At 35.4% G+C, this 14,144-nt stretch overlaps 1 protein-coding gene across 10 annotated transcripts in view; it reads right to left on the bottom strand.

The window, feature by feature from the left end:
• DGKB (diacylglycerol kinase beta) overlaps positions 1 to 14,144 on the bottom strand; it is a 697,510-nt gene that overhangs the window by 630,258 nt on the left and 53,108 nt on the right. For 9 of the 10 annotated variants that reach the window (XM_058526516.1, XM_058526562.1, XM_058526536.1 and 6 more), the window contains exon 2: positions 694 to 950. In XM_058526516.1, coding sequence (XP_058382499.1) covers positions 694 to 763 — 70 coding nt within the window. In that variant the 5' untranslated portion in view covers positions 764 to 950. Of the gene's footprint in view, positions 1 to 693; positions 951 to 13,879; positions 13,966 to 14,144 lie in introns of all 10 variants that reach the window. The other variant, XM_058526505.1, reaches the window with a different exon arrangement.

Genomic DNA, 14,144 nt, shown 5'->3' on the forward strand with positions numbered 1-14,144 from the left:
CTTCAGTACCTTCACTCAGTTGTTATTCATATTTGTAGTTGAAACTCATTTTGTGAAATGGATACATTCCTGAAAATCTATGGTGAAAATAAATTTCTTGTAAATAAAATCTTACTGTTTATGTGTAAAGAAACTTAATATTTAAAAATAGCCTACTACAAAGGGAATTACCATGATCGAACTTTTATGCAAATACGCACACAAAACAAGTTGGCTTAACGTCCTGACACCTTCTCTTGCTCTTACAACCTCTAATTCCAACTCCACAGTGTATCTATGGCTCCCTACTCCCAATCCTTTTTGAATGTTATGCTAAGAGGAAAAAAAAAAACCCCCACTTTTCCCCTTACTTCTGTTTGTCCTTCTCCTTCCTTCTCGGTTACAGTATCACCAGTTTCCATTCTCCCTAGCTGTCTTATCCTTTGCTTTACCTTTATTACAGCTGGAGTATTTCCAAGTTTAGTTTTGCATCTGACACCATAGTTCCTTTTCTACTAGATTTGATGTTTAAGTTTACCGTTTCCTTTTTCTCACTCCAAAAAGGTAGTCTCAAGTTGACCTACTTGCAAACACAAAAGATACACCTACATCTATCCTGATGCCGAGCAGGATCTATAATCTGTTCTTGTAAATAAATGATATCTTGTTTAGCACAAATGCCCAATAAAATCATATATCAATATAAATACTTACACTCAGCGTATTTCTGAAGTTGGGAAAATTCTGAGGGGCTGAGGTGGGCCCACTTTTCCTGGTTTGTCATGGCGGTAGTGAGGAGTTCTCTTACCAGGTGAGGAATTCTTTATTCAGGTGTTTGGCAGAATTCTATGCTTCAAAGTTTCCACATTGCATATTTCATTATAAAATACCTCAAGCTTTCAAAATATGCAATCTATCAACATGAAACCGCTATGGATGTGAATTTGTAGTTTCAATAATGTATTAAAGCACTGCAGAGAGAAAAACAAAAAGATCAAAAGGTTAGCATTATTGCACTAAGGAAAAAATTGACAAGTTATAGAATATTAAGGATTTTTAACTCCTAAATAATGTGTTTCAAAGTTATTCTATTTTATATAATACTCAATCTTTAATTGCTCATTCACTCTTTAGTGGCATTTTTATATACATTTTTATGCCAAATCATAGAAATAAATATGATTAAAAACACAGGAAAAAAAGGGTTGGCCCTGTGGCCTACTGGTTAAGTTCAGCTTGCTCCATTTCAGTGCCCCGAATTCAGTTCCTGGACACAGACCTACACCTCTTGTTAGCGGTCATGCTGTGGCGGTGACCCACATACAAAATAGAGGAAGATTGGCATAGATGTTGGCTCGGGGCGAATCTTCCTCAAGCAAAAAGAGGAAGATTGGCAGCAGATGTTAGCTAAGGGCAAATCTTCCTCAGCGAAAAAAAAAAATACAGGAAAAGAAAGAAAACTGTGAATAAAATTTTATAAAGTCTAACTTCATACAAGTAGATTTTCTTGTCTTCAGTGTTATAAACTACACATTCTAAGAGCAAACGAATGTGTCGTTTTTATCAACCTGAACTTATCAATTCTTTAATATCTAAACAAACGTTATGTAAAAAACATTGAAACCCAAATTATTAAAGGAGGCTAAGTTAGCTCTATAGCTCCCTACAAATACAATCTGCTAGTGTATAAGTTCCAACAATGGTTTAGAATGGTTCCCAATAGTAGTATATATATTTGCAGTCATGCAAGTCAGCTTTGGGGGTCATATAAATTGGTTTTTTCCAGCAATAAAATAAAGAGAATAATTTTAATTTTATAATTTGTAAAAAATCCCAATAAAATTTGCCAAATTAAAGCAATTCTAAATGTCTGACAGACTTGCATAATGATAGTGGATGAAACTACTGTGAATCATGCTTAAAAATAAATCCCTAGGTTGTCATGGACCTACATTCACTGCTATATCTATAAAGGCAAACAAAATGAAAAACCATCTGGTTTCAACTTTTCATCAGAGACAGTAATCAATTGCTCAGTAATCAACCAGACTGGCACTGTAATCGTTATAGAAAATGAAGTATTTAGAAACAATTACTTAGTTTATAAAATTATGTGATTGGAAGGCTCACATATACAGATGTCATTACCTAAAGCCACCATACTTAATATTTGGTATTAGTGTCTAACCTTTCTTCAGCATCTCTTTGCTATTCTGCAATATCAACCCCAGGACCTCACTGTCACATCCTGTCGTCTTTGCCTTAAAAAACTGTTCTTGTTGTTCTCATCTGTTCAGGGTTCCTGTACTAAGTTTTACAGGGGGATAGTTTCCTATTTAACTGGATATAATAATGAAGATACTGATGCATTAACAGAGGCCAAATTGCTAGGTCTCTTTTTCCTCCTAGGGGATGTGCTTCCATCACAACCATGACTTTGTGGAAGCAATGCAAACTAAAAGGAATGGGAACATGTGATGGGCATTTCTTTGTATCTTCTACCCAGTGTCTTCCTGCTGATTTCATTCTTCACATTGATTTGCCCTAATTCTTTGCTTCTCTCCAGTTACACACAGTTTTGGTGGGACTATAAAACAAGGTGTCCTGTTCTCTCCTATCCAAAGGGAGACAGATGATTCAGTCACATTTGGCACATTAGACTCTGTCTCATGGGACATGAAGTGTTGAGTGGAGCTATTCAAGGACAGGGTGCAAATAGTTGTAGCTGAATAATTGCAGCAATAATTGGATACCTGTCCCTTTCTGAGTCTGACTCTCCAGCTATCTTGTCATGTCTGGAAGCAAGTAACATTCTTTTAATAAAGGATTAAGTGGGCCAGAATCAATTCCTGTTGCCTATAACCGAAAAAGCTTAACTGATGATAATGGCAGTTTGTTTACTCATTCAGAAAATGTTTATTGATCCCCTCTGTATGCCAGAGAGCATTCTAGGCACTGGAAATACAACAAAGATCAAAACATACAAAAGATGAAGATAACGTTAATTCCAACGTGTCAGCTTTACTGAGAGCTTACAGTATGCATGGCTATCTCCTAACAGCATTTGTGTGTTAGATCATTCAATCTTCACAAAACAACTCCTTGAGGCACTAACAGTGTCTCATTTCAACAAACAAGGAAACTGACACTGGGTGATTGGAATCTGGTTGATATGACAGAGACTGCCAGAAACACACCCCAGTATCCACTCTCCCTTGCTTCCTTGGTAACAGAACCCTAATTGTACTGAACGAAAATATATCCATCTAAACAACTACATTCCTCAGGTTCTTTGCATGAAGAAATGGCCAATGAAATATAGGTAGATATTGGGTGAGGTATATAGGAGGGTTCTATTTGAGGAAACAGCTGGCAAGTGCTCTTTTAACCTTTTTTCTCTTATTCCAACTTCCTACCTGGAATGTTGACATGCTAGCTGCAAATCCAGACGTTTCTTGTACTATTGAGATAACTTTTAAAATGGAAGCCAAGTGCTAAGAATGGTAGAGTCTCATAAAGTAGATTAGAAGTAGACCAACAGCTGACTGCAGAAAAATTTGGCCCACCACCTCTTTTTGTGAATAAAGTTTTGTTGGAACACAGAAACACCTATTAGAGAAACCAGCAAGAGGCCAATTTTTGGAGAGATTTTAATGCTAAATAAAAATATTTGGGCATTATTCTGAAGGTAGTAAAGAACAATGAAAGAACTACAAAAAAGGCCAGAAACTTGATCACTTTGGAAAAATGTCATTTTGGAAAAATGTCAACATCTTCATTTAGTTTCTTTCTCTCTCACTTGTTTTATTGTGATAGCTACTTAACTAGCCTCTGAGCTCTCTCCTTTCCTTAACATGGCCTATCCCTTGATGTCCATGGATAGGCATGAACTAAGGTGATTCCAGGGAGCTCTCTGGTAAATTATCAAGTTAATTAATAAATTAGAATAGTGATTAACTAGTTATTTAATTATAGCTTTCCACCTGGCTAGCTGCTCTGAAATTGTAAAATTTCCCAGTTAATTGAGTACAAGAAACTCAAATTTAAAATGACTGGTTAACTGACATCCTTCAGATCTTTACATGAATGCTATCTTCTCAGTAAATTCTCACTTGGTCATTCCATTTAAAATTACTCATTCATACACACCATCCCTCCATCATGCTTTTATTTATATTGACTATAACATCTTATCATCAAATATTTAACTTATTTATATTATTTAACACTTGTCTCCTCACACTAGAATTAGGGGCAACATGAGTGGTTTTGAGCCCTGATGGGATACCACAAAAAGGACAAAGCAACTAAAAATACTTATTGGATTTGCCCTTGATTTTCATCCAGATGTGTGTATTAGATTCTGCATCACCATCCTCTCATGTGCTCTCAGATATAAGTCTCAGGAGGGCAGGGATTTCTGTCTGTCGGTTTATTGCTGTTTTCCTAGTGCTTAGAAGAATGCTTGGTATATGGTGGCTGGTCAATAAATATCTGCAGAAGGAATTCCCTCATATGATTTTTTTATAAAGAAAAACTTGGGTAGGAGAGTTAGAAGGAGCTCCTTTAGTTGAGAAAGAGAAAATGGTACATAAAGAAGCAGTCAGGAACAGAAGTTACCATGGGTTTCACTTTTCCTAGAGGCCATACCTCTTTTTTTCAACTGAATGGACATAAACAAAAGAAGTTGTACTCAGAGATACAAAGCTTTTACAGTTACCAAAAAAAAAGGCTTTATTTCACACAGTTTGTGAGAATTTTCTTTTTATTGTTGTTAAATATAACTAACTCCCTATAAATGAGCTTCATTCCCAAAGTTAACTAGTTTATAATAACAACATGCATGAGCATCAGGACTGTCTTTAAATTATTTTTTGATATCTAACAAAAACATTACTTAGCTTTTTCTTTTACTTAGCATGATCTTGTCAACTTAGGTCTTCAATTTGTAGATCAACAGCTTCTCTGAATTGATCTAATCCAATATGCATTTTAACAAAAGATATTTAGAGAGTAATGGCACCCCTGAAGGACTCAAAGTAAATTCGTTGGTTCTTAGATTTAGTTTATTCCAACCCCAATATGCATTGAATAAAACCTCTCTTTCTCACCTTTCTCCTAGTGGAAGCCTTGGTTTCACATGATTTTGGTAGTTCCAACTCTCATCATGTGATGTGACATATAGCCAAATAAGAAAAGATAAGAGTGGGGTGCAGATGAAGAAGGTTTTCCTAATCAAATCTTTTAAACTAGTTGAAGAAACATATCACAAGTCTGTGTAAAGAGAAATGTTCCATATGTAATATTAAATCATTACACTCATTAAATCAAGAGGCACAGCTATTCTTATCCCTCAGAAGGAGATGGGAATGACGCAGCACTTTCTTATAGTCTCTGCCTCTTTATAAATGCGTAGAAAGAGAATGACAATATTCAGTTGGGATTCTGTATGGTGCATTCATAGACTTAGCATTCCCCTGCAAGGGACTTTCTTCAGGCACATAAAATGAAAGTCAAGAAAGACCCACTTTGCTGGTTGTTGAAAAGCAGTCTAATTCTGGCATTCTCAGCTAGTCAATGCATGCACCACTTTGTTGGTGGCAGGAAATAATTATGTTGGAAAAGTTGGAGAAGGCTCTTTGGGCTATTGTACCTGGGCTAAAACACATTCTCCATAATTAGGGAAGGAAATCAGTCTCCTCTTGAAAAAGCTACAAGCAATGTCTAGATAAATGGATCTGATGTGTTGGATGTGTTATTTGTTAATAGTTACATCAAGTGTAGATTTCTAAATAATTATTAAAAGTCAGCATGTCATGACTCCAATCACTGAATAAAGTTAATACACATTAAGGCACATTGAAGACTATATGTATACAAATTTAAGGTATTATGATGATGGAAAATATTTATGGGGTTTCAAGGGTCATAAACCCCAAATTACTAGGTAACCAATGGAAAAATCATAGGAGTGAAAAAGGATAAGAGCCAAAATATCAATCATAGAATTTCTGAAAGAAAAATAGGATGAAATTAAATGAAATATTAATGCTATCACTTGATTTATAATTATTTGTTCATTTATTTATGAAAAGAAGTCTAAATTGAGACCCAGTGACATGCTAGGCACTCTGCCAAATGCCAGAGATATAGTTAAAAGCAAAACAGATACGGTATCTGAGTTCTGGATCTTGTTTAGGAGGAAGGATCTATATTAAGCAAACCAATTACACAATCAAATAATTGTAAACTGTGATAAGTTATATGAAAAGAAGGCAACGGAATCTACGAGTGAGAACAACAGGAGCCCTGACTTAGATTAAGAAATTCAAAGAGCAACCTATAGAGGAAGTTTTATTTAAACTAAATGATAAAAGTTGAGTAACAGTTGAAAACTTGAGTGAGAAAAAAAACATTCTTAGCAGCAGCCTGGAAGTAAGGAAAAAAAATAAAACAAAACCTAGAAATATTAGATCTCTAAAGAAGGCAAGTGTGACTAGAACCTGGTCAGCAAGAGGGAAAGGGGCACAAGATTTGACTGGAAAAACAGATAAGGGCTACATCATGGAGATTCTTAGAGGCCATATTGATGATTTATCATAAGTAAATTACAAAGCCATTGATGTATTCTGAGCAGAAGATAAACATGATTCACTTTTATTTCAAGAAGTCCATTCTAATCAATGGATTAGAAAGTGACAAGAATGAAAGGGGGAGGGCCAATTAGGAAGCTGTTCCAGTACTGGTTGAGAGCTGGTAGTGGCTTTAACTAGGGAGGTGGTATTAAAGATGAAGGTAAAAGATATATTTTTGAAGCAGGATTTGATAATGAATAGGATATGCTGTGTGCAGGATGAGGGGATCAAGAATGATGCTTATAGTTTTGGCTTGAGCACAGGGTACAGAAAGGTGGAGTTTAAAGAATTCCTAAATACTGGAGTAGTACGAGGTGGGGGGAGAAGAGAAAAATCAATATATTGTTTTGGGCTCTGTTGAATTTGAGGCAAGACATCTAAACTGAAAGGACTAGTAGACAGTGAGATAAGCCTAGGACAAATAAAAGAAAGGTGGAGGTATAACATTGTGAGTTACCTGATACAGATAATATTTGAAGATATGGGAATGTATAAGCTTGCCTGATGTGGCAGCCATGAAGCTGTTCCATTAAGCTCTGCCTTCAAGAAAGAACTTGCATTCAGCTGCAAAGACTGTGATTAGCTGACAGTCTCCAGCTCTTATTGCTTTCAGAATCCAATCAACTTTTGAACCAAGGTCATACTCTTTACAGGCAGGGATCAATGACTAAAGATGATGGATGTAATAGGGCCATGCCATTTTTGTCCAATGGCAGACTCCTTTAGCTGTCCATATTTGCTCTAGAACTCCCCATTGGGCTGGCTGAGATTTTGTCAGCTCTGCACTGTGATCTGAAGCTGTTCATGACAAATCCTGCACCCCTATCTCCTTTCTTTTCTCAGGTGTCAGATCTGCATCATTGTTTGAAGACTCTTTCTGCCCAATCCTGCTTTTCTTCTTGTATGTCTTTCACAGGAATAATTTCCTGATAAGCCTTTGCATTCCTAACTCCGTCTCAGTTTTTGTTTCCCGGTGAAGGATCCCACGTGTCAGAATCCGAACAGAAAACAGATGGTACACTTAAAATGGGTAAATAAGAGTTTAACAAAAGAATTATTTAGAAAGTGTGAACAGGGTTAAGAAAGCTAATAGAGGCTGGTGCATTATCCTGCTTTAGCAAAAGTTGGGAACCTAATGACCCTAAGCCTGAAAGGACTAGGGATATCGCATCTAAGACACCCAAGAGGAGCGATACATAGAGGGTCATCTGATAGAAGCCATTGTCTTAAGTAGCAGGACACATCCCTCTTTGAACTACCTAGCTGGACAGGAGGTAGGAAAATACCTTCCCTGACCGTGTCCTCCTCCAACTCTCCAATCTCCTCCAGTGCCTCACATTGACCAAACCCCATTGGAAGCTAGAGGGCAAAGACTACCATTGGTGCAGCCTGTATAAAACAGCCTCATGAGGCACAGAGCAAAACGGAAAGAAGATAAAGGGAAATCTGAAGGGCCAAATATAAAATATCAAGAACATCTGGAGAAAGAGTGTGGTTGGAGAAAGAGGGCCCAGGACAAACCTCCAAGGAGTTCCCATATTTAGAGATTAGAAGTGGAAAAAGATGGAAAAAAACTAGAAGAATATGGTGTCAAAGAGACAATAGAAGAAGAAAAGAATCCTTCAAGGAGAGGGTAGAAGGCACTTTTCAAAAGTTGCTGAGCATTAAATAAGATGAGTACTGAAACATTCAATGGCAACATGCTGGTCACTGGTGACCTTAGCCAAACAATTTCTCTGAAGCTGGGCAAGTCAGATTGGAATGAGTTGCACAGTATAATTAATTTTGGGAAGACTGTGAATGTCATCAACCCTTTGAGAAGTGTGATGGTGAGGAGGAGTGGAGAGCTAAAAGTAGCTATCGAGAGAAGAATGTGAAATCAAGGAATTTGTAGGAATCACTGGAACAAATTTTTAAATTGAAGAAAAGTATTTATAGTGAGAATGGTTCAAGCTTCATGAGAAAGAGGAAATGATTGGTGTTTCAAGGTCCCTAAAAAAAGCAGGAGGAGATAAGTTCCAGAAAATATGTGAGGGCCAAAATTAATCTTAACAATGAGTACAGATGCAAGTAGTTTTGTAGATTTAATGCTAAGAAAATGGAAGATTTCTGGTTGATGAATTCTATTTTCTCAATGATGTATACATCTCATTCACTGAGAGTTTAGTTAGGCAATGATGGGGGACATGTAGTAAGAACAGCAGTCAGAGTTAAAAGCCAATGGGGTATTGCTATTCATTAATTTAGAACTATAACAGCCTGATTTTAAGTTATTAATTTACAGACTATGGCATCTAAAGGACACTTAATCATATTCTTAACCTACCATTTTTGAATCAGATAGATCTGTACTCTCATTCAAGTTCTGAACTGTCTTCCCTGTATAAAGCAAATCACTTAACCTATTCAATTCCTTTCTCTTGAAAAGTGGTAATACCACCCACCTCCCAGAGGATTAGCATTTAACAAAACAACATGCCCACAATACATAACAAATTAAAGGTTCTCAATAAAGGTTATTTTCTCCTTGCTTTTATAAATGAGGATTTAAGATGTATTTGCAGTATTGAATTTGAACATAGACACAGTATGCATATAGGAGAAATAGACTGGAAGTCTACAAACCTTTCAGGAGATTATGTGGGTAGCTTAATATAAGATTCATAATTGTGTTATTTTTGGACTCTGCTGACACACAAAAAATCTAAAAGAAAAAATTCAAGGGAAATCTTTGGTGATGCAAAACAAGGAAATATATCAAGCTTTGTATTGTCTACAATTTGTAGTCATGGCTTTGAACTTGAATTATTATTTTATTTTATTCTTTTTTAGAAAGTTACTTTATGTGAATTTTCAATTCTCTTTCTTGTCATACATGGTTTTGAGGAGAACCTCTCTTAGAACACATATTGGAGGGTTAGGTGAAAATGGCGATCATGTACAGGGGTAAAATCTTTCTCAACATGAAATAACAGAAAGTAAAAATGCTCTGGTAAATTCTATTTTCCAAGAATGACCACAACAATATCTCTCATTCCATACGCCCTTCTAGAATCTTGCTATACCCCTTCAACAGGTGGTGTCCGTGTCTCTTCTCCTTAAACTTGTGAGTACTTTTGTGACTACTTTACTCAATAGATTACAGCAGAAGTGATGCAATATGACTTCTGCGGCTAGATCATAAAAATGTCACATACTTCAGTCTTTCTTTCTTGAGACACTTGCTCTTGAAAGCTAATCAACCTATTCTAAGAAAGCCCAAACTAGCCCATGTGAAGAAACCAGTTGGAGACACCACACATAAGTGCACCAACCAACAACTCAGCTGAAGTCCCAGTCAACAGCCAGTAGCAATTCCCAAATATGTGAGTGAAGATGCCTTCAGATGATTAGAGCCCAAGCTGTCAAGTAGCTCTCTTCTCCAAGCTGGAAGTCTTCCCAGGTGAGGCACCAGACAGAATAGAGACAAGCCCCCCCATTATACCCATTTTAGAGCCTGACTCAATGAATCCATGAGCACAATAAAATGGTTGTTTTATAGCACTAAGTATTTGGTGGTTTCTTATGCAATAGAAACTAGAACAAGTGACTTAGGGCAATATTTGACACATACAAAAAAATACCAAAAATATTATTATGTTACTAGTACTACTACCACTACTATTATTATTACTACATTTTTGCATATACTGAATGAAATGTATGTACATGTGTGTGTGTTTAACTCTTAATTTACCATTCTTACATTATATGGTCGTTTATACGGTTATCAATTTTCCATCTCCCTCTGAAGTAAGGAATAACTTCTTTGGGAGTTGAGTATAGTATTTAACCTAAGTTTTCCTCTAACTTTGGACTTGACAGTGATGAGTTGCCGAAAGATTGAGAGTTATGGAATAAAAAATAAGAATCTGGCATAATACATTAGAAAAAGTGAAAACTCCTGAACCCAAAAAGAGAAAAGATCCATTTTGTAGGCCATTATGCTTTGTCAGGGAACAAGGCCTGTTTGTGTCTTTCATAAAGGTTTTCCAAATACAAATATAAGCCCAAATAAAGAGGAGAAAATGAAAAAGGATAGAGGATGATCCCTTCCTTCACTCCCAGGATGGAATACTGATTAAGGAAGAATGCCATCCAATGTTTTTTTTCAATCTATCTGGCCTGGGCCTTTTTCAACAGAAACAAGTGTTTCCTAGAATGTTGATGATTACAAGTTGATAAAATTACCTTCACTGCTTTCCATGCCAAACTTAAGAAAGCAGAAATTCACCAAAAATATTCTCCAGCTATTACCCCCTTTCCTGAAGAACCTCTGAGATAATACATTCAGACTTCATAGTAAATTAAGAATACATGCGTTTACAATTGTCTCCTATTAATTAAAAAATAATAAATTCAGTCTCAGGCACTTCCTGGAAATTGGTGATTGCTGGTAAGGAACTAATATCTTTTAAACCTTTAATCCCTAGAACATAATCAACTCTAATGCTGTTATTCAACTCCAAGTTAGAGTACACGACTGCCTAAGGAAAATCATTACTGATGTATGCTGGGGACCTGTTACCAGATGAAATATGATGTCTGCTCTGAGAAACAAATAATGCTTGCAGTAAACCCACAGTACAAAAACCAAGAGTTGTATTCAATTTACAGACACAGAGATAGGAGTCAGCAATAGAAAAATACATATTTTAGCCATAAGTAGTTTAGTTTTATTCTATACAAACAGTTTCTTAAACTTTCCACGGGCAACATGTTCACTAAGAAGACCACTGAAAAACATTAACAATGTAATTGTCTCATTTGTTTTTCTCCATTGTTGCTAGTATTGAAATACCAAATGTTGCCTTTCTCTGCTTCATAAAATATTAAATTTTTTTAATTACTCAAAGGTTCGGAATTAGTGACGTTTTAACCATAAACCGCAGAAACTTTTAGCAGTGAGCTTGAGAAACTTTTGAAATAGATCCATTTTTCTCTTAAAATCATCTAAAAAATGGTGATTCGTTTAAATTTCACATGACATTCTAGAAGCAAAATATACATTGTCTCCATCCCTCTGGTCATTGCATTACTTCACACCTTTATCACATATCCCCTCACTCATGAGTAGTAAGCCTTCTTTATCCATTATGGACACTGCAATCAAAGTACTCCTTCTCAAGTCCATCTGCATATCTGACTCTAACATCTCACATCCTTTAATGGTTCTTTATTACCTATAGGATAATGTCCAACTTGCATAGTTAAACATATATAATTCAACCATAAACTCTAAACTCATTAAGAGCATACCACTTTAGTAAGGTAATTCTGGAGATCTTATCTGTTGTAAAACTGTCACTTTGAACAATATTTAACTTCTTTATATTCTATTAGCATCTTGGGCAAAATGATACTACAAATGATCTCAGGAGAACTCATCTATTGAGTAAGGTACCATGTTTATTACAGAGGAAGACTGAATTGAAAGGATCTCTTTTTTTACAAGTTAAACTTTTATTCTTAACCTGTGGAAGTTAGTTTACAGAATTACAAGAGAACAAATTGACTAATGAAATTAGTCTACTGTGTGTGATGTGGCCTAAAGGAAAAAGAAATTTTTTTAAGGTTTTATAATGAAACAACGATAAAAAATGAATCAAATTCTGAACTGGAATAATTGCTGGGTAGAAGCAGGATGGGGTGTAATGCATTCAGGAGAGCCCACAGGACACGCTTCAAAACCCAGAAATGCTGACAAACAACCATATTACAAAGGTTTTGATGTAGGTTTCTAGAAAAAGGTATTGAAAATAGATTACTCTTTTTGAGAAGAACTCAAGCTGTGAAACGAGGCTGTAATATTTTAAATCAAGTCTATCTCTAAAAAGAGTGGTGAGCAGCTGCAGCTGTTCGGAGATCAACAGAGGAATAGCCTGCCTCAGCCTCTCCTGGTTAGAAGGGCCTAAATTTAGCAGCACTTGGAAATCCAGGGAGAACCTAAATCACCCCGTGAGATCCACTTTCAACGAACAGATTCCCTCTTCAAGGTTCTTTCAGAGAGAGGGTATATATCCCTTCCACTTAGGTGTATAGTTTTAATCTTGAGATACGTTACAAAGATGTGTCTATGACATACTGAAAAAGGATAAAGAACTAAAAATTTGATGATGTAAATCTGCATTTCCATTGACCAATAGACATGGCCGACTCCCAACACAAATAAACTCACGCACATACGCACACATGCATACACACACACATCCACACAAACACACACATGCACACAAGCACACACTTGCACACATTTTGTCCGAGACTGATCAAACATTTTGCCTCCCTGGGTCATAAGTGATTAATTAAGCTCTTTAAGAAAAGACTCAGATATTTACCAAAATATTTTTTTGAATACAATGTTTTTGGAAAGCTTAGATTCTTTCCATACTTAATTTCTTGTTCTCAGTTTAGTTTCTAAACATTAACACCCTATTTGATGTTGATTAGATATGACTTTTGATATAACTTCCTGTCCTTTTGAAGAGCAGTTCACGTGTACTTTAAAAATATTTTTTATCCTGAGTAACAGGCATAAATAATACAAACAAAATTTAATGTAAAATATGCAAAAGGCAATATATAAAATATCATTTTTATAGTAATACTAATGGTATTTAATTTCAATATGCTAATTTAGATGATGTATATGAATACCAGTAATTAACAGTTTCCTAAACTTCAAGAGTGCACTTGAATCTCTGATGCACATATTTCTATCAATTTTAATGGTAGACATAATGCCTTAATCAGATATAAAATCTGATAGCATTCAAGATACTTTTTATAAGGGAACTCATAAGTGAACAACTTTTAATTTATAAACTTTTCTTGATTAGCCTCCTGAGGCTTATTTCTAAGAGGTGAAAAATCCCAGATTAAAATTTGAAAACTCTCTCAGTGGAACATAAAACACAAAGTTCCAAAGCTATCCTTTGAAAAAGGATTCTTATTGAAAGGCAAATATAAAAGTATACAGTTACAACTGATCTTTTTCCATTTGGTAAACATACATTTTTTTTCACACTCACAAACTCACACCTTTTAAAGTCCAGATATTAACACTGCTGTTTACTATTTCTTATTATTATTTTATTATTTATATGCTTCCTTTATTCTTTTACTGCATGTTATATATATGTATACATAAATATATATAATATGAACACTGTATAGTACCATTTTATATGTTTGAAACTTTATATAATTTATATCACACTGCCTACCTTTTTCTGCAACTTGCATTTTTCACTCAATTTTTTCAGATGTGTACATACTAGCATATGTGGCTCTGATTCATTCATGGTCACTGCTGTGGAATAAAAGTATTCATTGTATGAATATATCAGATTTATTCACTTAATCTTCTATTCATGGAATTTAGGTTTTATGTCAAATTTTTCATTGTTAAAAATAATGCAACTGACATTTCTATATATGTCTGTTGGACACATAACTATACATGGAATTGCTGGAGTTTAGAGTGAGATT

This window comes from Diceros bicornis, chromosome 3 (assembly GCF_020826845.1).
Source record: "Diceros bicornis minor isolate mBicDic1 chromosome 3, mDicBic1.mat.cur, whole genome shotgun sequence".
In the NCBI taxonomy this organism is placed as follows: domain Eukaryota; kingdom Metazoa; phylum Chordata; class Mammalia; order Perissodactyla; family Rhinocerotidae; genus Diceros; species Diceros bicornis.